Source organism: Anabrus simplex, chromosome 9, assembly GCF_040414725.1.
Source record: "Anabrus simplex isolate iqAnaSimp1 chromosome 9, ASM4041472v1, whole genome shotgun sequence".
Lineage (NCBI taxonomy): Eukaryota > Metazoa > Arthropoda > Insecta > Orthoptera > Tettigoniidae > Anabrus > Anabrus simplex.
In genome coordinates, this window is record NC_090273.1 from 43,990,737 (window position 1) to 44,018,229 (window position 27,493).

The 27,493-nt window shown below is 39.1% G+C and overlaps 1 protein-coding gene across 3 annotated transcripts in view; it reads left to right on the forward strand.

The window, feature by feature from the left end:
* Positions 1–27,493, forward strand: part of LOC136881328 (sialin) — a 92,964-nt gene that overhangs the window by 49,375 nt on the left and 16,096 nt on the right. For 2 of the 3 annotated variants that reach the window (XM_067154143.2, XM_067154142.2), the window contains exons 4-7: positions 6,031–6,118; positions 16,042–16,280; positions 25,267–25,419; positions 26,874–27,006. In XM_067154143.2, the coding sequence (XP_067010244.2) occupies positions 6,031–6,118; positions 16,042–16,280; positions 25,267–25,419; positions 26,874–27,006 (613 nt within the window). The remainder of the gene's footprint in view (positions 1–6,030; positions 6,119–16,041; positions 16,281–25,266; positions 25,420–26,873; positions 27,007–27,493) is intronic. The other variant, XM_067154144.2, reaches the window with a different exon arrangement.

The following is a 27,493-nucleotide window of genomic DNA, read 5'->3' on the forward strand; positions in this document are numbered from 1 at the left end:
TGTACTGTATGCACGCTACAGTTTTGTCATGGACTTCAAAATAATCACGAGGGTATAGTGCGCATTGGTATCACCTAAATATCACTATAAAATTTGTCACAAATGGAACATAATAATTACTTTTACACATATTAAGTGAAAAAATCCCTGGCAAATTAAGAAATATATGTTTTTTTGGAGAATATGAATACGTACTTTACTACTTTACAAGTACATTTGGTGTTGCGCTCACAGTGACACACGTATGTCTTTTGTCTTACACTTTGAACAATTTCGTGTGTGATATCTGTGTTCTCTGAAGTTCTTTGCTTTCGTTTCATTCTTCACTTGTTAATGACATCATTTCATGAATTGTATCGCGATATGGAATATTTAATAGGCGACAAAATGATATGGCCAATGTACATAAGAAAAACTCAGTGGACTAGTGATTTCGTTCTAACAGAAATAAAAATATTTATTGGTCCAGGGATCATTCTATTTTTCTTTTGACCTCCATTTTGCTGTTTGTACTGGCCAAAGATAATGAGAATCTACAGACATAGCACTCCCATTCCACGGTGCTAGCCCTGGACCTGAATAAAGTAACAAAAGACGGCACCAGCAGCGAATGGACAAAGATAATGAGAATCCACAGACATAGCCCTCCCATTCCACGGTGCTAGCCCTGGACCTGAAGAAAGTAACAAAAGACGGCACCAGCAGCGCAGTACGTCATAAACCAGTCCTGTCTACAAGCCTTAAGTATGTTTTCATATTTCTCAAATAACGACGGTATTTCTTAATTTGCCAGGGATTTTTCACTTGATATGTGTAAAAGCAATTATTATGTTCCATTTGTGACAAATTTTATAGTGATATTTAGGTGATACCTTTGCGCATCATACCCTAATCACGATGTATATTCCTACTCCATTTCTATCTTAATGTTCTATTCCGTAGGAAACCTAAGAATAGATGTATGAGAGGCATTCCCATAGTTAGACTAAACCCTAGTCCACCTAGTGCACTCATGTTCTTTTTAATGGGTAAAAACACGATCAAAACAAGCATATTGTCACATTACTGCGTATAATTACAGATCGTATGTGTCCACTGACTCATATAAATACACTCGCACACTTATATTTTACAAAGAAACTAACATTTGTCGTCAAATTACACAGGCTTCATATGATAACAACAAACCAAAAACAAACCCAGATTTCCAACAATTCCGGCTACTCGCTTCGCCATCTTTGAACGATCGAGAGTAGCATCACTGCCTTCGTGATGTACAGGCCGTACTGTACCTCCGATGACGTCACACAAAGAGGCGAACTGTTTCCTCAGTCCGACCCGTGTAATGCAAGGACGTGATGCGTCTGTACCTTTTGTAATTATGAAATATTTACAAATGTTGTATTAATATTACAGGTGAGATCACTAAAACATATAATCGCATCATAAGTCGTAAGTCAGGTCTATGTACTTTTAGGAGAAGTAGGTTTGAAGTGCGATCTCCGCGGTCAAAGCTCCAGTGTTTTACTCGTCGATGTACCCAACAAATAATTATTATGCATTAATACAAATATGGAGACAATAAACCTGCAATAATAAATATTACTTCTATACCTCTAGATGGCCACAAATACAGTAGCTTTCTTGCTTTTTTGTTGTTGTTGACACTTCTGGCAGTATCCTTCGAATACATCCTTGAGACCCTTTATTCTATATAAATATTTGTATCACTTTTTGTTTAGGAATAGCCCTTGTTTTCCCAAATATTAATGCACTGATCATCCAGATCTATTAGTTACTTCCCACATTCACGGAAACTGCCGAGGAATGGTTCTTACTCGCATTAATTTTGGGGAGAAAAGGCAGCGCGTACTCAACATTACGAACCCAAGAAATAACCATATGTAGGTCCCATTGGTTACTGTCCAATTTTATACTTGTTCTGTATCAACAATAAAAAGCTCTGCTGTAAATCTGTGAAATAAGAAAGTCAAAAGCAGAACTCATCATCAGCTCTGAAAAATGAGTGAAACATACACCTTTATTCTTCGTAATAGGTATTTTTTTCGGTTGGGATTTTCGTTTTTCGTAAAGGTTACCTGCCCCCGTACGAAGAAAATTAAATTGTAAATGTCTATTTACTTGTATAGTTGTATTTTCGCCGTGGTACGCACAAGTTCTCAGCGTTGTGGCAAATGCGAACTTTCACACACTGTATTTAAATTTGTAGCACATTATATTTCCACAAAAACGTGTTACACGATAACAATTAAATGAATAAATTACACGAGAAGTAACACGTCCCTTGAATTTACATTATCTACCACGTGAAGATACCATGCCTAACCTAAACTATGAGGAGTCATGATCTTAATAACAGCTGTTTACGTAAATCCTGATGGGATTTAAAGAAAAACATGCAATATACATAAAATTTTTGTCTCTCAACGGTGAGAATTATCCTAAGAATGCCCCCAATCCTTATGGATTACATTCACAAGTACAATTTGTAACATTCACTTAGCTCGCCTCAATCGATCAGCTGATTGGCTTGGCGCGCTTTCTACAGTACGGCCTGTATATTACGAAGGCAGTGGTAGCATTAAGGTCTGAGCAACTGAGGATTGGAGTCGGTCTTGGTTCAATTCATAACATTCATGTAGACATCCCTAATCGATTAGCTGATGGGCTTGGCACGCTTAGTACAGTACGGCTTGTACATCACGAAGGCAGTGGTTACGTGGACTCCCATTCATTTGCCATGTTTGGACACTTATGGTCAGTTAGACCAGGTTAGACTATCTTTACTAACTTGCAATCTTCGCTTGCTTTCCTCGATGTTTCTCCTACAGTAGTTTCTCTAAAGCAAATCTTTACTGTTAGTGTCATTTATGGCATTTTTCCTGTGAAAATAGTATTTCCTTTTTGTTTTGGGAGACATAACCCCCATGTTACACACGCTTTCTATAATTGGGTTCTCTAACGTGAATAATGTGCAACCAGGAAATGTCACGAAATAATGTAACATTCAGAAATCCTGCAGTATGGCGAACATTAAGGAAGCGACACGGCGCTGAAAGATAGCAAGTCATTGACTTCATGTTTTCCTGCTCCGACAGCGTTATATGTAGCAGTGGTTCCTGGTATAAAGAGAAATCTGACTTAATTCTTCCTTCTGCCGTTCGAAGGCACTTGCTTCAATACTGAGTGTTTAAAAAATGTGCAATTTTGACTTGATGCTTTTTTAGCTCCAGTCGATTCAGTTAAGAAAGATGGCGATTGGTCAAGGTAAAGGTATACTGCTTCTGGAGCAAACTGAAGCCTATGGCTAAATATTTGTAGGACATGGTGAAACGACACTTAATATTTGTGTACTTTGGCATAGAAAACCAGCAGCGGGCTGTAGATTTGTGAGGTCACAGAAAAGTCTGAAAATTCCACATCCTAAGACACTGATGATCGTTAAGGCGCTGAAGTCTAAACGGTCTGATATCGAGGTTAGCCGGTTCGAGTCCCGTTGGTCGAAAAAATTTTCACCATCAGAATGTTGACCAGCAGGGTAGGGGAGGTGGTGGTATACAATGTCTAATCACTAGATTACGTACCGAAAGCCTGGATTAAATTCCAAACCTCTCCACAGTGCTCATATGGAGTGAGGGCATATGGCGCTGTTGATGGTGATTCGTCCGTCGGATGGGGACGTTAAGCCTTGAGCAGACCCTTTGATGCTATTCGACAGGAGTAGGCTATGTGCCGGCACCGGGTTTCACCCTCTCCGTACTATCATATATCACGTCATTCATTTCATCTCATTAACTCCTCTGATGAGGTTGACGTCAGGAAGGGCATCCGGTCATAAAACCCCGCCACAACAGATTCATCTCACCTCACACCCGACCCCGTAGGGAAACGGACAAGGGCTGGACAAACATTCTAATTGAGATACGGAAATAACTTCTTCAATTCTTACATCTTGAAGATAGTGCGTTCGAACTCCACTGTCGGCAGCCTTGAAGATGGTTTTCCGTGGTTTCCCTTTTCAACACCAGATAACTGGTGGGGCTGTACCTTAATTAAGGCCACGGCCTCCCTTCCTATTCCTGTCACATTGTCACCATAAGAGCTATCTGTGTCGGTGCGATGAAGAAAGAACCCACCTTCTCTAATTAAACAACGCCTCCATTACGAAACCGAGAATCTGAAATACGCGGAAAATTTGAGTTCACTTATCATGGCCATTGAACCATAAAACCCATTAAGTAGTAGATTTTGAGAGGATGTGGTTTAACTTCTTAAGACTGACATTCTGTTTCGATTTTTTCTACCAATACTGAATTAATCGAACTCAATTTGATGGTAAAAACGCGGAAACTTTATTTTGAAAACATTTCTACTTGAAAAATACATTTCCAGTTTCGTCTAACAACGATTACTGTAATAAAAAAATCTGCAGGAATTCAACACGATGAAGTAGTGATTGATCGTATATTGTTGACAGTAACTTCCTTATAATCATTCTAGTGCGCAATGAATGAAATACGGGTAATTGAAGGTCTTTCCGGAATAAGGAGGTAAGCAAAAAGTTATATAAAAATGAGATTTCAGTGGAAATAGTGTGTATTAGCACACCTCTGTGCTGTGGTGTCATCTTATGTCATATATTTGAACTTCAAGCTGGTTACAGCCAGCAGAACTTTGTGCTCCGCGATGTGAGGTTGGAACATCAGTCAATATGGTGGGCAGTGCTTGTGTTGGTTCATTACCAGGTGTATTGTCCGGCTCCATAGCTAAATGGTTAGCGTGCTGGCCTTTGGTCACAGGTGCCCCGGGTTCGATTCCCGGCAGGGTCGGGAATTTTAACCATCATTGGTTAATTTCGCTGGCACGGGGGCTGGGTGTATGTATCGTCTTCATCATCATTTCATCCTCATCACTACGCGCAGGTCGCCTACGGGTGTCAAATCAAAAGACTTGCATCTGGCGAGCCGAACTCGGACACTCCCGGCACTAAAAGCCATACGCCATTTCATTTCATTACCAGGTGTATTAGATCACTTAAATAATAAATGCCATAGACCAAATCATATCTATACTTCGAAATATTATATGTATACTTTGAAATATTTTCTTGAAATTTTCGTTGTTGTTATTTTTATTATTGCTCATATTACTGTATTTTGCTATCACTTGTGTTCCAAATGCTCCTACAGGATTTCTCTTCTGTTATTATTTATTTACTTACATAGTTTACGCCCACATTGGAGCACTTAAATCAAACCCAAATACATTTACGTTAACAAAGAATTAACTGAAGATTTAGCTTGCATCATCTTCTTCCTTTACCAAAACCTCTTCATTCTGGCTGACCCGGCTGCCATTTCTTCATCAGATATGACATATTGTTTGTGTTGTACAGTTTTTAATGTCAATCTTATTTGTTTGTTCTTGAGAATCCTTTTTTCTTCTCTATTTTCAATTTGCTTCATTGTAATATTCAGCTCTTCTAAATCAATCTGAACTTCTTTAAACCAATTATTTTTTGTTTTACTTTTCCAGAAGTAATTAAATAGTTGTTTTATTATCCTATTATCATTTAATCTAGAAAGATGACAGAAAAAGGCAATTTTTCTTTTTCTCATCGTATCTATTATAGATTCACTTTCCCTATAAACAACTGCATTAGGCAATAATCTCCATTGTCCTCTCTTCTGTTATATAGAAACGTGAAACATACTTGCAGATTATTTCCCATTTTATCACTTTTAATTCATACATTATTTTTAAAACCTTGAGTTATAAAAATAAAATATTGTTTTTAATAGATGAACTAATTTGTACACTTGCATATGTATTTGCTTCGTCTCTCTTGAAAATGTACTGATTTGCTCGTTACATCCTTATTCTGTCATAGAATTACGGAGTTTTACTACACTCTTTAATAAACTCTCATGATACCTCACACCTTAAGATGGTCTGCCCTATTTAAAACAGCTGATATTATTTACTGTATGAAAATGTTTTATTTTACAGGGAGTTATCCTTCCTGCCACCAACGTGCTCATGTCCAAATGGTTCGCGATTGAAGAGAGGCCGAAGATCTCTGGCCTTGTCTTCGGAGGTTAGTGAGTAAGTCATTAAATAATACGATATCTCTCAGTTACACGCTGTAGATCACTGAGACTGTACCGGTACAAAACGTGTGGATTGTGGAAGAATGATACGCAAATCTTTGCAATGGCAGTAAGTGAACGTACACATTTATAATCATTCCCAATTTATCACGTTGTGTTTACTTTTGAAAACACTAATTGCGTTGTTGGTGGCGGTGATTACTGTTTTCAGAGGAAGTACAACTAGGCAACCATCCTCTATATTAACTCTAATAAGAAAGAAAATATGGAAGGGATATATGAAGGTTTCGGCCAAAGGCAGACACTAACTGCAACCATAATCATCACCAGTAGCGGAGATGGGGAGTTGGAAGTGGTGAGGGGGGCACAAAAGTGTATAAAAGAAAAGTACCGTGGTCTGGGCAATATAGTAGGGAGAGATAAATAGTGGGGAGAGATAAAATAATAATACTCTGAGTGAATTTCGACAGAGAAGTAAAAGTTGACAGGTTACCAACTTAACTGCAATAATAATATATATATATAGATTTTAATTCAATACTATACAGCAAAACTTTCACCAAAGGAACAAATAGACACACGCGCAACTAAGAGTTTGTACCATCAGGTACTAATCGCGCTTGCACACGTTGCTACGCGAGTCTCCCCTACTTGCTGTGACGCTATACGAATCGGTTGGCTGCGTCGAATGACATTTTGTGCATATTTTCCCTAAGTATTGTTTTTTTTTTTTTTTGAATTTTTAAAGAAATTAAAGGCTAGAATCAGGTAATAGAAGCAGGATTTGTGCAAATTGTATGTATGTATGTTCGGTCCGTCAGCGATGGTGCTGGTGGGATCCTCAACAACTCTGCCATCAGCTGTCATAGATGGCCTAGGCATCTCTGAAGAGGCGTACTAGGGAAATGAGGAGTGAGGTAGTTTCCCGTTGCTTTCCTCACTGAGCCAGAGTTGCTATTACATATCAGTCTGCCAAGCCCACTGAAATGCATACACCAACCGACCCTATGAGTAACATTTTCACACCATTCATAGGTGGTGGTGGTGATTATTGTTTTAAGAGGAAGTACAACTAGGCAACCATCCTCTATATAACACTAGGCTAATCAGAGGAAAAATCGAAGGGATCCGACACTTCGAAAAATGAAGATATCGGTCATAGAAAGAGAAGGGCCACGAAGGGCGTGAAAATGAAAGACTCCCTAGCCCTCGCAAACCTAATAGCGTCGGGGTCGGAAAAGAACAAGAGTTGACTAAGAGAGATCGGATAGGATAGATGAAAGTGAGGAGCCTGGCACAAGTAAGTGGAAGCAATGCCAGGATTCAGCTGAGGGCCCCATGGTCGCTAACCCACACTCCAAAGTTCAGAGCCCCTGGGGCCCCTTTTAGTTGCCTCTTACGACAGGCAGGGGATACCGTGGGTGTTATTCTACCGCCCCCACCCACAGGGGGTATCACGTTGTGTTTACTTTTGAAAACACTAATTGCGTTGGTGGTGGTGGTGATTACTGTTTTAAGAGGAAGTACAACTAGGCAACCATACTCTGTATAACACTAATCAGAGGGAAAAATGGAAGGGATCCGACACTTCGAAAAATGAAGATTTCGGCCAAAAGCAGACACTAACTGCAACCATAACCATCACCAGTAGCGGAGATGGGGAGTTGGAAGTGGCGAGGGGGGCACAAAAAGTGTATAAAGCAAAAGTACCAGGGGTCTGGGGAATATAGTAGGGAGAGATTTAAAAAAAAAAATCTACTCTGAGTGAATTTCGACAGAGAAGTAAAAGTTGACAGGTTACCAACTTAACTGCAATAATAATAGATATATATTTTGATTCAATACTATACAACAAAACTTTCACTAAAGGAACAAATAGACACACGCGCAACTAAGAGTTTGTACCATCAGGTACTAATCGCGCTTGGACACGTTGCTACGCGAGTCTCCCCTACTTGCTGTGACGCTGTATGAATCGGTTGGCTGCGTCGAATGATATTTTGTGCGTATTTTCGCTAAGTATTTCTTTGAATTTTTAAAGAAATTAAAGGATAGAATCAGGTAATAGAAGCAGCATTTGTGCAAATTGCGTTTTCTATAATTCCTAGTTTTACTCCTAGGTGGCCATTAGTATCTGATGGCACAAAACATTAGTTGTGCACGTGTGTAATTGTTCCTTTGGTGAAAGTTTTACTGTATAGTATTGAATCGAAATAAAGAAGAAACTATTCACTCATTTTCTTACCAAATAGTACAAAGTTTTCATGACATCGAGTGGCGAAGACTCGAACTGCTGCGTAACTTAGTTTGTTAAGAAGACCCGTAGGTAGCGCAAGAAGTCAAAACACAGAAATGCAATTTTTACATCACAGGCACTTTTGTTCAGATCAGCTGTAAAATTTCAGTTGTACCCTTTGGGTCCTTTCTCGCACAACGGGTCACATATAAAGAAAGAAATTTCTCATCAATTTAATTTTTAAGCTTAACTTTACCTCTTTGAAGGAAAGAAAATACACATTGACAAATAGAGAAAGTACCATCACACTGAATGGGAAATTGCACACGGTGAAACTGCCTCATAACAGAGATCCACATCACGGTTGAGGAGCAATTACCTAACAGATTTTCGAATTAAGCTACCAAGGTTCTAAGATGGAAATAGGAAAGCACCCTTGGCCTTGGTATTTAACAATTTCGGTAAATGTAGAATGAAATGATACCATTGTGATAGTACATATATCACACCCCCGAATTATAAGTAGAAGTTAGAGATATTATTGTCAGTATTCGATTTATTATTATTATTATTATTATTATTATTATTATTATTATTATTATCAGTATTTCATTTGTATATTTTGCCATTTATATTGGTAAGCTGGAAGATATCCACATATGTAGGTATGAGTAATTTGTTTTGCACCAGTGGGAAAACATTGCTGTAATAACTCTGGTAATTTGAATGAGTCATCTGGCTACCCCAGTGTGTGTTGTGATGTACTTGTGTCAGGGAATTCCATTTGTCATGTATATATCCCAGCCTGATGAGATGAGCTTGTTGTTGTACCAGGGAAAGTTTGGTGATTCATGAAAACTCCCCAGAGTTTGTTATTATCTTGGGAGGAAGAAGTAGTTCAGGGCTTGGTCTTGATTTGAGATCACTCATGATTGGCTGGCAAGCACCAATCCAGACGTCTCATCTGAGAGGAGGGGGATGTTGATGTCTATAAAGGTTGATGATACGGCGGCAACCAGATGATTGTATTAGGACATTGTAAGAGAGATTGTATGAGACATTGTAAGGGTGATTGTAGAGGTGATTGTAAAGGAACGAGAAGGAAGATAACTACAACTACAACTGACACACTGTACGGGAAGGAAGTGGTGCTGATACACGGTACTGGATTGACATGGCTGCAATGGACTGGACTTCAAACGTTCGTGGAGCGTAGTCGTGTTATGTTCGTAGAAAGTGGCTGATTGTGGAGAGTGCTTGCGCATTAAGTATTGTAGCACTTGTGGCGGCCTAGCATTATACGTTGGTGAAAGCTATCTCAGACTTTCCATAAATTTATGTTGAGGATCGACAGACGTGTGTATATATCTTTACAACAAGTGTTAAAATATGTGAACACAGTAGTACAAGGTACAGTATCTGTGTGATGTGATAACTGCCGATTATGAGAATCGGTAAGTCGAATTCATAGAGACAGTGAAGGGTATTTATCTTCATACATGTACATTGTTCATCGGACTATTTACAAATGGTAACCTAGTTCTCGCTTTCGTTTTCCCACGGTTTTCATTATTGTTGTGTTGTAAATATGGAGTCTTCCAGCAATATTTTATGTGTGTATTATATGTATAATGTTGTATGGTGATGAGGTGCTCATGCACGGAATTTGTTCAGAATATAGTTAGCTATTTTAGAATCAGTGTTATTGATGAACCTAGGTGCAGTTCCTACCTAATTAGTCGTTTTCAGGAGGTTAGGTAAGGCCTGCAGCAGATGTACCAGTACGCAGCATTATGTACACGCCCTGGGATATAAAGTTTATCATGCTCTTATCTAAATTCGAGGGATCCATTCTGGTGAACTCTGGCGCCCATACTACGGACATTTCGGTTAATTATGCTTATTAATTTTATTAATTTACATATTTTTATTTATGATATATTTTATGATTTGATTTTATTTATCAGTAGTTATCAAATATTACAATTGGCTTCCCAACGTGTGGCTGAATGATTGGTACATCTGTTAGGCTTATAAGCGTAGGTGCACTTGTCAGGTGTGGATGGAATTCTACAAACTGTGTCAGTGAAGTGTTTTATATGTTTCATGTGTATTTTGGAGTATGAAGAAATGTTGTAGCGAGTCCAGTATTATAAAATTGAGAAGTAGAGAGGTTTTTAAAGTTGCTGGTACTAAGAATCAGGAGAAGAGAAGGCAAAAGAATTCCACCACATTGAGTTCATCTAATTTAAGTGAGAGTAGCAAAATGGCTGATAGTAGGAAGGATCTATTGGCAACGATGGGTGAGGAACCGAGTAACCCGTCTCAAACTCAGAATGTAGAGGTTGTTAAGGAAATGGTTCAAGGGGAGGCTTTAACTTTTAGTATGATTAAATCGCTATTTAATGAAATGTCCAGTAAGATTGATAGTAAGAATGAAGAGTTGAAGGTTGAATTGTCTAGTAAAATTGATAGTCAAAGTAAGGAATTAAATTCAGTTAGTGTTGAATTAAATGTTGTTAACAGTAAAAGTGATGCATTGTCCAGTAAAATCGATAATAATAATGTTGAATTGTCTAATAAGATTGATAGTCAGAGTAAAGAGTTGAAGAGTGAATTGAGTTTTTTAAGCAATGAAATATACAGTATTAATAGTGAATTAAATTCAGTTAGTACGGAACTGTCTAGTAAGATTGAGAATCAGAGTAAGGAATTAAATTCAGTGAGTGTTGATTTGTCTAGTAAAATTGATAGTTTAAGCAGTGCTGTGAATGGTAGAATAGATGAATTGAACCAGAAGTTTGATCATCAAAACAGGGAAATTCAGGAAGTCAATAATAAGGTAGAAGCTCAATGCTTGGAACTGACCGAGAAAATCGAATGCCGATTTAATGTAGTTAGGAAGGAATTTGTTGAAAACAGCAAGGAATGCGACAAGAGAATAAAAATAGTGGAAGATAAAGTCGAAGAAATAGATAGAATTAAAACCAGCCAGAATGTTTTAGTGAAGCGAATAGATGAAAAGACTGAGAAATTGGAGAAAGACCTCAAGTCAGTAGAAGGAAATGCCAAAATGGTAGTTGAAGAAGGAATTAAAGCATGTCATGTAAAGTTAAGGCAGGAGATCAGTCAAATCCAAGTAGGTAGCAGCATATGTAATAGGTACGTATCTTGTACGAAGGACTCTGAATTACCCAAGTTTAATGGTCGGCAGTTTAATCCGATGGAATTCTTGAAAACGGTGGAGAAACGGTTTTGCAAGAATCTTGACGATGGTTTGATTGATTGGAGTATGGTTGATGAGCTGTTGGATGTTGCATTTGTTGGAGAAGCGAGATCTTGGTTTCAAGTTTATAGACAGGGTATTTCGAGTTTAGAGGAATTTAGGGAGAAATTTAGTTCTAAATTTTGGAGTGAAGCTATTCAGGGAAGGGAAAGAGATCGCGTGCTATTTGGCAAATATAGACCTCAGGAAGGTGTATCTATGACGGAGTATTTCTTAGCGCATGTTCTGATCAGCCAGAATATTGAAGGTCTAGCATCGGAGAGAGATACAGTCCGCCAGATGTTGAGGCATTTTCCTGAGAAGGTCGGATTAGCTGCATGTATGCAGAATATTGTTACGATTAAGGAATTAGAGCAGCTGTTAGAGAGGTTTGATGCTTTGGAATGGCAGGGGAGGACTAGGCAAAGTGAAGGTAGGAATTACGGGAATAATGGGAGACAAGGTAATCAGCTAGGGGGAGATAGGAATAATCAGAATTTCAGTCATTCTAGGCAAGGGAATCAGGGTGGTAATTCCGGAAGGGGAAACATACAGTCTAATCAGGGAGTTAATCACCAGGAATATTTTGGCAGAAGACCTAATCAAGGGGAATCAGAAAGTAGGGGGCGTACGGATCAAAGACCTCCAGAACAAGTGCCGAGACATGATAATAGTGAACAGTCCATGTCAAGTAATTTAAACCGGAATCGGACTTCTTAGTTGGGTCAGATAGGCAGTCCGATACCGAAATTCCTATTCACGCGATGAAACAGGTAAGTTACGAGGTAGACGTGAAAGAGGAATTATTGTATGACCATGTGTTTTGTGTTCAGGGAGATTTTCAGAATAGGTGGCGTGAAGAAGGTAAGGAAGATGTGTCGGATGACTTACTTTGTACTAGTGGTGATGGTAATAGCGGTGTTGCGATCGATAATCTTGTGGAAGTTTCTGAAATTGAAAGTGAAGTTTTTTGTGAAGTTGATGAAGGTTGTTTAGTAAGTGAAGTGTGTTCACGGAGTATACATCATGAGGATGTTTTTGTTGATTTAAGTGTACGTGAGGAGAGTAAAGTTAGGTCCATTATGTGTGAAAATGGTGACTTTGAGATTAATGAAACTTCTGATAAGAGAGTCGAAAGTAGCAGTGTTGTTGGTATGAAAGTGGTGCAAGTAGGAGCTGATATGGAAGGTGGTGAAGATGGATTAATTGTTGAGTCATTAAGTGGTAATGATAGCAACATTATAGTGTATTACGGTAAGAATTTCAGTAATAGAGTGAGCGTGTGTGAGAATGGAAGTGTGCGTGAGATGAAAGAAAGTCTATCCAAGCGAGTGCGTAATGTTTTATTTAATGCTGAGAGTTGTGTGAAAGATTTGAATGACGTGTTGTATGATATCGATGTGGAATGTGTGAAAAAGTATGTGATCTGTTTGCTTGCATTAATTATGGTTTTGTGGAAGAGTAAACGTAGTGAGATTCCCGCGCATTTCAGAAATAGGGATTTCTTTGTTATGAATGTTCTGAATGAAAGTTTGTATGATTCTTGTGTGACTGGATGGTATGAATGTCTGTGTGTGAGATAGAGTGTATTCTAGAAGTAGTTAGTTTTATTGCGGTACGCATTCCTCGCTTATCGATGCCAATGTTAAGTTTATGTATAGTTTTTTCATTAATATCAGGGTCCGTATACTGTGGACAGTAGAATAGGCAAGTGTGCTTATAGGCTCCTACCCGCTGAAAATAAGGTTCTTGGGACATTTAATATCTATAGCCTTCGCAGATATAAGAGATAGGATCTGCACCTTGGATGTATATATTATCAATATTAATGTATGTGTACAGTAGCAAGAAGGGATTGTGTTCAATGCTATATGAAACAATCAGAGTTGTGTGTATATAGCCATATTATTATTATTATTATTGTTTGGACAAATTGTATTTCGTGTGTGCGAATACAATGCAGTAGACGCAATGTATATATCATTATTACAGTAAATTATGTGTTCAGTTATGCCATTATAAGGTTATGTATGAAGTTCTGTTTTATGGTGAATCATAATATGTGATATCATCGATTCACCAAGGGGGCGTTATGTGATAGTACATATATCACACCCCCGAATTATAAGTAGAAGTTAGAGATATTATTGTCAGTATTCGATTTATTATTATTATTATTATTATTATTATTATTATTATTATTATTATTATTATTATTATTATTATTATTATTATTATTATTATTATCAGTATTTCATTTGTATATTTTGCCATTTATATTGGTAAGCTGGAAGATATCCACATATGTAGGTATGAGTAATTTGTTTTGCACCAGTGGGAAAACATTGCTGTAATAACTCTGGTAATTTGAATGAGTCATCTGGCTACCCCAGTGTGTGTTGTGATGTACTTGTGTCAGGGAATTCCATTTGTCATGTATATATCCCAGCCTGATGAGATGAGCTTGTTGTTGTACCAGGGAAAGTTTGGTGATTCATGAAAACTCCCCAGAGTTTGTTATTATCTTGGGAGGAAGAAGTAGTTCAGGGCTTGGTCTTGATTTGAGATCACTCATGATTGGCTGGCAAGCACCAATCCAGACGTCTCATCTGAGAGGAGGGGGATGTTGATGTCTATAAAGGTTGATGATACGGCGGCAACCAGATGATTGTATTAGGACATTGTAAGAGAGATTGTATGAGACATTGTAAGGGTGATTGTAGAGGTGATTGTAAAGGAACGAGAAGGAAGATAACTACAACTACAACTGACACACTGTACGGGAAGGAAGTGGTGCTGATACACGGTACTGGATTGACATGGCTGCAATGGACTGGACTTCAAACGTTCGTGGAGCGTAGTCGTGTTATGTTCGTAGAAAGTGGCTGATTGTGGAGAGTGCTTGCGCATTAAGTATTGTAGCACTTGTGGCGGCCTAGCATTATACGTTGGTGAAAGCTATCTCAGACTTTCCATAAATTTATGTTGAGGATCGACAGACGTGTGTATATATCTTTACAACAAGTGTTAAAATATGTGAACACAGTAGTACAAGGTACAGTATCTGTGTGATGTGATAACTGCCGATTATGAGAATCGGTAAGTCGAATTCATAGAGACAGTGAAGGGTATTTATCTTCATACATGTACATTGTTCATCGGACTATTTACAAATGGTAACCTAGTTCTCGCTTTCGTTTTCCCACGGTTTTCATTATTGTTGTGTTGTAAATATGGAGTCTTCCAGCAATATTTTATGTGTGTATTATATGTATAATGTTGTATGGTGATGAGGTGCTCATGCACGGAATTTGTTCAGAATATAGTTAGCTATTTTAGAATCAGTGTTATTGATGAACCTAGGTGCAGTTCCTACCTAATTAGTCGTTTTCAGGAGGTTAGGTAAGGCCTGCAGCAGATGTACCAGTACGCAGCATTATGTACACGCCCTGGGATATAAAGTTTATCATGCTCTTATCTAAATTCGAGGGATCCATTCTGGTGAACTCTGGCGCCCATACTACGGACATTTCGGTTAATTATGCTTATTAATTTTATTAAGTTTTTGAGTAATTTTATTTATATTTTATTTATTTATTATTATTATCATAAAAATGTTACACCATCCGCGATGTGTAGGGACAGCCTGTCTGGTTTCCACCCCGAAGCTCAAAGTTCCCAGTTCAAAGATAGCAGTAATGTTGTTGGTTCTACATCCTACTAAGTATTTCACAGTGTATTGCTGGTACAGAGATGCCATAACTTTATTACACATGAGTTCTTGTACGGTGATGATGGTGGTGATTTTTCTTTTAATAAGAGGAAGTACACATAGGCAACCATCCTCTGCATAACACTAATCAGAGAGAAAAAAGGAAATGTTCCGGCACTTCGAAAAATGAAGGTATCGGCAAAAGAAAGACAAGGGCCACGAAGGGCGTGAAAATGGAAGACTCCCTAGGCCTCCATACATAATACATAATAATAGATGAAAGTGAGGAGCCTGGCACACGTAAGTGGAAGCAATGCAAGGACTCAGCTAAGGGACCCGTGCTCGCCAACCCAGGTTCCAAAGTTCAGAGCCCCTGGGGCACACAGCTAAGGGTCCCGTGGTCATCAACTCACGCTCCCAAGTTGAGAGCCCCTGGGCCCCTATTAGTCGCTTCTTTCGACAGGCAGGGGTTACCGTGAATGTTATTCTACAGCCCCCACCCACAGGGGGAACTGCCACGAAACTATCGTCTTTGAGCTCCGTCAAATATCCACCGTCTGAGTCACTCAGCCTAGATGTATCACAACAGTATGTGGACTGCTAATCTTTCCACTGTAATTATATTACGAGTATTAGATGAAACAATATTGGACAATTCTTTGGTGGATGTGTGTAACACTGTTTGCATTGTTTTCAGGTAACTACGCTGGGACTCTCATATCGATGGGCTTGTCTGGAGTTCTAGTGGACGTCATGGATTGGACTTCGGTTTTCTATGTGTACGGAGGAGCTTGTATCTTGTACGTTCTACCATGGTTATACTTATCTTCTGACACACCCGAAGTGCACCCTAGAATCGGTGAGAAGGAGAGAGATTACATCATCAATGGCCGTCGGGAGGATATTGCTAAAATGGAAGACCAGAGTCAAGAACAGGTACTAGACATATCAGAAGGGTAGGGGTTCGTTCAAGTGGAATGTAGACGACGGTGATGTTATCACAGCAAGATGCTGGCAGCAACCTCAGTTGCCAATCAGTCAGCAATGATCTGCATTTTGGGATGTTACCCAGGTGGCAGATTCTCTATCACTTGTTTATCTGATACTAGCTGATGTACCCGTGCTTCGCTACGGGATTTTCAGAAAGACTGACTTTGTGGTTTTCCTAACCTGAAATCAACGTAGGTCATTACAAAAACGTAAGTATGAATGTAGCGATTTAAAGCAATGCTATCATATAAAATACTCGATCAAATGGAAAGCCGCACGTTTTATCACTTTTAACGAACAGTGCTGCGGTTAGATTGCGGTGCCAATCTAATAGTCCAAAGTTCCAGAGCTGGGATGACCGGGCCGCAGATTGCCATGAACACTCATCTGCCATTATTCCGCTAAATATGCACACTGTTCATTCCAATCAGTGCCTCAGAGTAGGGATTGAATAGCCCGAATGCTATGATGATCCAGTGTGTTACGTACCAGTAGTATCAGCAAATTTATAAACCAGGGGAATGGCATGCTAAAGAAGAACGTTATCTAACTCCCCAGCTACTTCCCATCAATATTCAGACAGGCTTATACACTCTGTACGACTGGGCGAGTTGACCGTGTGGTTAGTGGTGCGCAGCTGTGAGCTTGCATCTGAGAGATAGTGGATTCGAACCCCATTGTCGGCAGCGCTGAAAATGGTATTCCGTAGTTTCCCACTTTCACACCAGTCAAATGCTGGGCCTGTACCTTAATTAAGGCCTAAGGCACTCCTAGCCCTTTCCTATCCCATCGTCGCCATAAAAACCTATCTATGTCGGTGCAACGTAAATCAAATAAAAATACTCTGTACGGAGCAGTAATTCTATCTACCGGAGATGAGGGGCAACAGAAGACACAAAGCACATCACGATAAACAATGGTCAATGTAATGTTATTGTTGATCAATGTTACGAGCTTTCTATATTGTAGGCCTTCACATTTAGTTTTCTTTCGACTCTGTGATTTGTAAAATATTTTATACCATAAACTGTAGTTTCTTATTCTCCGACTTTACATACCGATTTTCATTAAATACTGTTTACCCATTTTCTCGTTACTCGGCGCTGATATGGACTTAGTAACAAAAATCCAAATTCATGAATATCTTTGTGATCATAGCCAGTACGGTAACAATGTATAAGACATGAATAATAGGAAATTTAATACTATATAACCTTAGTTATGTAGCATTCATCGATTACACCTCTAATAAGAAATATTCGAGAATTACATTTTAGGCCTTCCCTTAAACTACCATTTCACTCAGCGTGAATAAAATAATTTACAGCCTAGACTATAGCGACTTATTTCCTGACTTTGTATACCGATTTTCATCGAGAAAGGACTACTAATAACAACGATATTTGAGAATTAAATTTTAGGCCTTCCCCTAAACTAACATTTTTCTCAGCGTGAATACAATTATTGACAGCCTAGATTGTAAGAACTTATTCCCTAGCTTTGCATACCTATTTTCTTTTAAAAAAACGGCCACTAATAACATAAATAGTTGAGAATTCAATTTTAGGCCTTCCCCTAAACTACCATTTCACTCAGCGTGAGTAAAATGATTTATAGCCTAGATTGTAGAGGCTCATCCCCCGACTTCACATACCGATTTTCATTAGACCACTAATAACATAAATAGTTGAGAATTCAATTTTAGGCCTTCCCCTAAACTACCATTTCACTGAGCGTGAGCAAAATGATTTATAGTCTAGATTGTAGAGGCTCATCCCCCGACTTCACACACCGATTTTCATTAAATTCTCTTCAACCGTTTTCTCGTGATGCGTGTACAGACAGACAGACAGACAGACAGACAGACAGACAGACAGACAGACAGACAGACAGACAGACAGACAGACAGACAGACAGACAGACAGACAGACAGACAGACAGACAGACAGACAGAAATTACGGAAAAGTAAAAAGTGCATTTTCTTGTTACTATGGACATGACCGAGACAGAAATACCATTATTTTCAAATTCTGAGAAAAATGTACAGACAAAACTCTTATTTTATATATATATAGATTTTCTTAAATACTTTCAAAGAATTTGGAAAGTTATTGAATATCTCCCTTTGTAAAGTACTCCAATCTCTACCTCCTCTTGCTAAAAATGTCAATTTGCCTCAGTTGGTCCTCCTGAATTATTACAACTTTATCTTCCTATTGTGATCTTTCCAATTTTTAAAAACATCACTCAAACTTAAGTCGTAGACTTTCACGGCCAATATATGACATTATAATATATAATTTTAGGGATACTAGGTGGCGTAATGTAAATAATCTCCTGATGCGTTTCGATCCTGCGACCAGGACCATCTTCAGAGCAATAACAAATAATGTATTGGCAACTGTCGCTCCATAGTAACCAGACTCAAGATAAAGAGATTCTGTTAGAAATATAGTTCATTCCAGGGCCTCCAGAGTCAAGGAAGGAGATGTTGACCAGGGTAGCCATGATCTACTCAGTATATAGCCGTCCCCTTTGTTATACAAACTTATTCGTCAACTGATGTCGTTGCACGCCATCTCTTCAGTGACAGCTCGGAGTATTCCTTCCTACCCAAAGTTTGCAACATTTTCATAACACTGCCCATTTTGTCAGAAATCACCCAGAAAAAATCGTGCCGTTTTCCTGTCGTTCTTTTCCAGTCCCCGAATCAAGTAATTCTGGGGAGGCTCCCATACACTGGAACCATACTCTAATTAGGGCCTTACCAGAGACTTATACGCCCTCTGCTTTATTTTCTAATTACAAATCCAAGTATCCTCGTAACTATATAAAGAGATATGTACCCTTTTCATATAACCCCGTTTACATGATTACTCCAATGAAGATTCTTTTTTTTTTTACAAGTTGCTTTACGTTGCATCGACACAGATAGGTCTTATGGCGACGACGGGACAGGAAAGGGCTGGGAGTGGGAAGGAAGTGGCCGTAGCCTTAATTGAGGTACAGCCCTAACAATTGCCTGGTGTGAAAATAGGAAACCACGGAAATCCATCTTCAGGACTGACGACAGTGAGGTTCGAACCCAGTATCTCCCGAATAATGGATACTGACTGCAGCTATCGAGCTCGGTCCAATGATGATCATTTCTTATATTAACACCTGAATATTTATAGTGACCCTTTGAGAAACTTTCACCGAATCAACGCAGTCATTTCCTCTCTGTGAAGCTCACAACCTGACTTTTTACCCCGTTTGCCATCATATCATTGTCTGCTGTCCATCTCAAACATTGTTGAAGACGCTCACAATCTTGTAACTTATGTATTACTCTATAGAATAAGATCATCCACAAAAAGCCTTGTATTTGATTCCGGTTATTTGCAAAAACAGTATAATGTTGTGCATGGTCACTAAATAATATAAAGACTAATTTGTGGGAAATGGGGGGACATGAGAGCTGAGTGGTGCAATCACTCCTTTCTCCCGAAGGCGGTCGCTGTTCGATTCCTGATCAATGCATATGGAATTTTTGAAATGGAAATTCATGTCCCTGTGGCTCGGATTTCACGTACAACTGTAGGACCCATGGCTACGTTCACGATATCAACAGTCACGTGAAACTACAAGATTGCTTACTGTATGTAATTGTGGATGTTCTGAGGAGTGACCAGTTACATCAAGTTACACATTACGGATTTTATTACAGGTCTGACCTATTGGCACCCAACATTCTTTCTTCGTCAGCATAATCAGTCCCACTAGGTAAGACGACTGATGCAAATTTTCTTCCTTCAGAAGGGTCTGTAGTTTCCCGTCTCCTCTACAGATCTACGTAGGTTCAGCCTGCCTTAAATGTTGCCCATCCATCGCCTTCTGGGACGCCTTGAACTTTTTTTCCCTTCGCAAATATTTTCAGCATCTTTCTTCCTACATATTCCTGGTCCGTTCTTTTCATGTGCCATATCATTTCAGCCTAACTTCCTTGACCTTTTCAGACACTTTCACCACCTTCATCCTTCCCCTTACTACCTTGTTTCTTATTTTATCGAGCTTTGTATGCCGAGTTCCAATCCTCAGCAAACTCATCTCTCTACCACACCCAGTTAATCAGCCCATTTTCTTGTCACCGGCTAGGTTTCTGATCCGTAAGTCATAGCTGTTCGGGCTGCTGTCTTGTGGATCTTACCCTTGAATGCATCCGATGCAGTCACACAAATCATAGTGAACACCTTCTTCCAGTTTCACCGTATGGATTGCATCCTGCTCTTCATTTCTTCCTCCAATCCATCATCTTGCTGGACATATGAGTCACGCCACACAAATTTGTTTATTGTTCGGATCTCCATTCTATTCATCTTTACACCTGCTTCGGGGTTATTAATTCGGTTTTGGTTTTGCTAATCCTCATTCCTCCAATGTCCAATACTTTTCTGCATCCCTTTAACCATTCCTTCACGTCCTTCTATGTCTCTGTGCAGAGCACCACCTTATCAGCGAACATGGGACCTCGTTCCTTATATCCTCGCTTAGCACATCAATAATAATAATAATAATAATAATAATAATAATAATAATAATAATAATAATAATAATAATAATAATAATAATCGTACGTTCTAAGCTCACAGGGAAAAGCATTGTTAAGGCCATCAACACGTTTGCTATACCTGTTCTCACATACTCATTTGGAGTCATAAAGTGGACTACAACGGAGTTGAAGGATCTTCAAACGAAAGTGAATGTGTTACTGACAAAACACAACATGCATTATCCAAAATCAGCCTCAGAAAGACTCACTCTGCCTCATTCTGATGGTGGTCGTGGACTAATAGACCTTGAGAAATTACACAATGAACAAATTACATCACTAAAGTGCTACTTCAAACATAAATCAGAAGCCTCAGCCCTACATAGTGCAATGGTTGTGGCAGATAACGGTTTTACACCCCTCAATATGAACACCCCGGCTGCACTTACAATGCCATTCTCCACAAATGAAGAAAAGATCGTTCTATGGAAAAAGAAACATCTTCATGGGCGGTATCCAAATGAGTTAAATCAGCCATATATCGACACTCAAGCGTCGCATGAGTGGCTGACACATTCGGATATATACCCAGAAACAGAGGGCTTCATGTTCGCCATACAAGATCAAGTCATTGCCACAAGGAACTACAGAAAGCATATACTGCATGATCCGTCTGTCAATTCAGATCCGTGCCGACGATATAATACATCTCCAGAAACCATCCAGCACATAACCTCGGTTGTCAATTAATGGCAAACACAGACTACAAGTACAGACACAACCAAATTGCAAAAATCATTCACCAGAAATTAGCCCGACAAAGTAACCTAATCCATTGTACCACGGCATATTGGAAGTACAAACCCCAATCAGTCTTGGAAAGTGAACATTACAAAATTTACTGGGATAGAAGTATTATCACTGATAAAACTATTACCTGCAATAGACCAGACATAACTTTTGTAGATAAAAACAAGAAAATCTGCTTCATAATTGACATAGCATGCCCTAATACTCACAACCTTCAATCAACATATACAGAGAAGATTTCCAAATACACCGATCTGGCCACACAGATAAAAACCATGTGGAAACTCAACAATGCTATCATAATTCCAGTAGTGATTGGATGTAATGGTATTATACCAAAGACACTACACAGGAGCATTGAAGCCCTTAATCTCCACCCTCTCACTTAAAGAGAATTACAAAAAGCAGCATTACAGGCCACTTGCCATATACTAAGAAAGTTTATTGGCATGAACCATCCACCATACATAGAGGACTAATGAAAATCGTCCACTAATAATTATGGCCGTTTATATATAGTAAATATCTCATAAATATCTGTCAAGTCTATTTGTCAACAATGTTAAGTATATACCGATATGTAGGAAGCATATGTGCGTATGTATCAAATAGTACTTCTTCCATGTACATTGTACCGAAGAAGCTCATAAACCCAATTATAAAGTTGTGAATTATATAATAATAATAATAATAATAATAATAATAATAATAATAATAATAATAATAATAATAATAATAATAATAATAATAATAATAATAATAATAATATTTTACGAGGGAATGTGGAAAATCTTCAAAAGACACTTGTGAAGGGTCCGCACTCCACAAGAGCGTGGGATTCTTACCCACTAAAGACTACACACCTTTCTCCCACGATGTGTATCATCACCCCGGAACCACTCTCGCATTACTTCAGGGTGATGTCGTGCTTACTTAGTCTTTCAGACTTCTTCTTTCTTCATTTCTCCTTTACGGGCGTTCGTACGCTTCCAAATCCCTCTTCTTCTGACGAAGGACATCCTCCCATATACAGTACACTGCCACCCGATCCCAGGATTCCTGGTTTCAGTTTCCACACATCTCTTTTTTATATCATCCGATGGCCGCACACAAAAAAAGGTGTGAAGTACATCATTGATGTCGTCACAGTATATGCATGCTGCATCACTCGCTTCTCCCACTCTATGCAGGAATTTCTGGGAATGTCCATGTCCTGTTAGAAGCTGTGTGAGGTAATAATTGACTTCACCATAAACACTTCAACCCAGATATCCAAGCGTTGTATCAGTCGCTTGGTCCATTTACCCCAAGGGTCACTTTCCTATCTGAGTTGCCATCGCCTCATCCGTTGACTGAAAGCACGCTTCTCTGCACATTTCTTTCCCAGTGGGTACGCCAGATTTCTTGTCTATCCAATGCAAGTAGATCTATTGGGGCTATTGCTGCCACCGTGAGGATTGCAGGTTAAGAAACCGTGCGGTATTCACATGCAATACGTAAAGCTGCTCTCCGTTGTACGGCAGTTATACTTCTCCGCTACCAAGCAGATCTCAAGGATTCAACCCAGATTTCAGAGCCATACAGGAACACTGACTGAACCGTCGACATGAGAAGGCGTCGTTTACTGGATTTCGGACCTTTAATATTTCCCATCAGTCTACTAAGTGCATTAATATCTTTTACTGCCTTATCTGTCACTCTCTGAATATGATTCCAAACTGTGAGCTTGGAGTCAAGTGTTACTCCTAGATATTTTGTTCCCGTGGACGTTTCAATCACTAATTCTCCAACAGTAATTGGCACAAGAAAAGATCCTTTTCCTCGTCAGAAGAACTATCTCAGTTTTGTGTTCTGCTAGTGTTAGCCTGAGACTAATCATCCACTAGTTATGCGCCGCGTCACCTGGTTCAGTTTGATTTGAGCCATCTTAACATTACGAGCGACCACATCATCAGCGTAGCCCAAAAACTTCGTATCATCTGGCATCTCCACACGTAACAAGCCATCATACATGATGTTCCATAGATCTGGGCCAAAGATCGATCCCTGCGCTGCACCAACCGTCCGTCGTTTTGTCCTTTGTCCGTCTTCCGTATCATACAGCACAGTGCGATCCTTGAAGTAGTCTTTCAGTATGCGCACAAGATACTGTGGTAGCTTGAAAGTTTCTTCATGAGCTTCCAACATGTCGCTCCATCTTGCCGAGTTGAAAGCATTCTTCATATCCAGGGTCACTAGAAGTGTCAATTTGCGGTAATGATGATTGCACTTGACCAATCAGCTTCTCGTTTACTGGCAAAAGAGAAAGAACATTTCATTATGGTTGAAGGAAGTAAACAAAGATCTGCAGAAACTGGGAGAAATAGAAAGAGACTTAAAAGACCTGACATCTTTCAGGAGGATGCTTAAACAAAACAGGTTCCAGGACAAACCAGGAAGACAAAGAAGGAAGACAGGTATCCTCTGGATAAAGGAGAGGAAGGAAGAACACAGCCAGAGGATGCGCAATTACTGGGTAAACATCAAAAGTCACCCCAAACGCAATAGTTGAATATCGTGGTCCTTAGTCGGCCTATACGAAGCAAGAAGAAGGAAGCAGTAACAAGCTGAGAACGGAACCTTGCTGGACTCCTACTTGAAGAGGAAACACGGTCTTCTTTCCAACATTCCACTTTTAAGGGTCTAGGGCCCACATTTGTTTCCGACTTGCTGTAGTTGCTTTAAAGCTACTTGTTCTTCTGATAAGTTAGCAAAATAATACATAGTTTATTTTAATCTGGAAAAAATAATTGCTGAAACAGATTAAGTATTTTTTGAGATTGCCCTCAATATGCAAACAAACTCTCAACGTCTTCGCTTTATAAGTATCTTTATAAGTAGTATTAATAGATTTTTTTTTTTTTTGGCTGTTGGCATTGAAAACATTCCAGTTACAATGTTAACAGAGCATACACTGAATGAAAATCGTCACTTACAATCTTTAACTAATACACAGTGCTCTTATATATATTAAAATAAGTGAAGCTATCCCCCCCCCCTCTCCGTTGGTTTAAGACTTCGCTCATCCACATTTCTCCATCACTTCTTTCGTTCAATACGCCCTCTTGAACTCTTCTTTATTCTGTCCTCTTTGTCCCTGTACACTCGTATAACAGATGTCTCATTGTTTCTTCACTTTCTCCGCAGATTATGCATTTATTTTTGTCTTCTTTAGCCTAGTGCCCGTTTGCCAGAGCTTCGTTCCCGCGCCTGAATCTGTCAATGATGATTTGGTCTTGCTTGTGTCCTCTTCTGCGTAGGTATCGCGGTAAATCCGTTGTTCTAATATTCTTATATATTTGGCAGCCCTGGGATCCCTCGATCTTGTTGAATCTGACTTGCTGTTGTATGTCTTTGTCCTTCTTGCACAAGCTGTCAAGTACGTCCTCGTCTTGTCCCCACTTCCTTCTAACCTCTTCTGGTGACAGGCCGTTTCGGTTGTAATATTCTCGTCGCCTCGTCTCCCATTTGCATAGTCTCTTTATAATATTAAAGTAGAAAATATCGCAGTAATTACAATAATATTAATCAAGTCGAAATATCTTCCACAGGAATCTTTTCCTGTCCCTTGGCTCAGTATTCTGACATCTCTTCCTTTCTGGGCCAATGTGGTTCTTCAGGTTGGTTTCACCTGGTTGAGCTACACACTAATGACAGAACTACCAACTTACAGCAAGAATATTCTTCACTTCAGCCTCACAAAGGTAAGATATGACATATTCCAGCCACAGAGTATGTATGAGTTGGACCTCATTAATAATAATAATGATAACAATAAAAGTACATTTGGAAGGCAGGGATGAAATGGCTTCATGGACTAATAAGATTAGCGTGGAGTGTTGGTAACATGCCTCCAGTAACTGCACATAACTATAAGAAAGCGAACAAGAAGGATTGCAACAACTATGGATGTGCCAAGTCTAAATCAATCTACCGACACGGCATCCTACTCTTAAAACAGGTCGTGAGGACCAGGAAGCCGGACACTCGTTTTAAATATCGGCTCTTGGCTAACTTACGACCTATTTAAACTGGTCACATTCCCACTTTTCTGCCTAATTTGAATTAATGCTCCAAATTACTAAAATCTAAATTCAATCCCATCTGAAAAGGCCCGTTTGTTAAGAAGGGAAGCTTTCGACCCTCTAAATTCTTCTTCTCCTAAATTACTCCTACCCCATGATTAAATTTTTAATAACCTAGCGAAGAGGGGGTTTCATTCCTGACATGGGGAATCATTTTGTTCTCCATGACAAATCGCTTCTCCCCCCAACAGTGTACGTGATATATATTTTACGACTTATAGGCACGTAGTGGAAACAGATGAGTAGAAGGGTATAGTTTTCACCCTGGGACTCACACTAAAAAAATGTATATAGAAGCATTTTTACTGATCAATATACCAGGCAAAGTGTTCACTGACATGGAAGGGAGGGCGCGATCAGTGGTTGAGAGGACTGGATGATAACGACTGTGGTTTCAGACCACAGAGGGGCTGTCAGGATCAGATTTACAGAATGTACCAAGTAATTTAAAAATGCTACGAGAGGAATAGACAGTTTATATTTTATAGATCTAGAAAAGGCATATGACATTAAAAGCGCCCAAAGGTATTTATGTTGACAATTGGACTGCAGTGAGAATTGATGGTAGAATGAGTTCTTGGTTCAAAGTACTTACAGGTGATAGACAAGGCTTTAATATTTTACCTTTCGTTGGTCGTAGTTTACATGAATCATCTACTGAAAGTTGTAAAAGGCAGGGAGGGATTCAGTTAACTGGATTTTTAGTAAGCCGTTTGACCTTTGCTGACGACTTGTTCTTAATGGCTGATAGCCTGCAGTCTAATATCTTGGAATTTGAAAATAGATGCAATGAGTATGATATGTAAATGAATCTTTTCAAGACAAAACTGATGTCAGTAGGCAAGGGATTCAAGAGAATTGAATGTCAGTGTGGGGATGCAAAGCTGGAACAGGTAGATAATTAGGATGTGTGTCCTCCAACGATGGTAGTACAGTTCGTGAGATTGAATGAAGGTGCAGTAAAACGAACGCGCTGAGCTCGTAGTTGCGATCAGCAATATTCTGTAAGAAGGAAGTCAGCTCCCGAACGAAACTATCTCTACATCGATCTGTTTTCCACTTCCATGTTTCAGAGCGGTCTAATCTCGGCCTTTCCGTACGTGTTCGCCTGGATCTCAGGAGGTGTCTTTGGGACAGTGTCTTCTTGGCTGCAGGCACGAGGATACTTTTCCCGCATGACCGCTTACATTGTTTTCAATGGGATAGGTAAGTTCTTTAAGACTAAAATATTGTATTTTCTGTGTTAATCCAAGTACTTTAAGTGAAGGGCAAGTTACTATGTTCCCCTCCTGTGTTGCCATAGAAGGTGATCACTGTGCTAGATGTCATACACTTCCAGCTATCTCGGGAATACGAACTGTCAGAAGCCACATTTTTCTGAAATTAATTCGCGTTACGGGGGGACCTGCACCTTTCAACTTAGAAAACGGGGTGCATTAAACCTCTTTTTCCCCTCAGCAATGAAAAGGAATACTAAAAGGAAACTTAGTAAGACAAACATATTATTCCTTAATAATATTCCTACATATTTATAAATCAAACACATGAATATTTTTCTATGATTCTTCTTTTATTATGATTAGTAATGTTGTAGCTACAACATGTACTAGAATCAGTGAAGTCCATCAAGTATAAATATTATTTTATGAAGTTATTTCAAGCGGTAGTCAATGTTTTCATTAATTTTCATTTC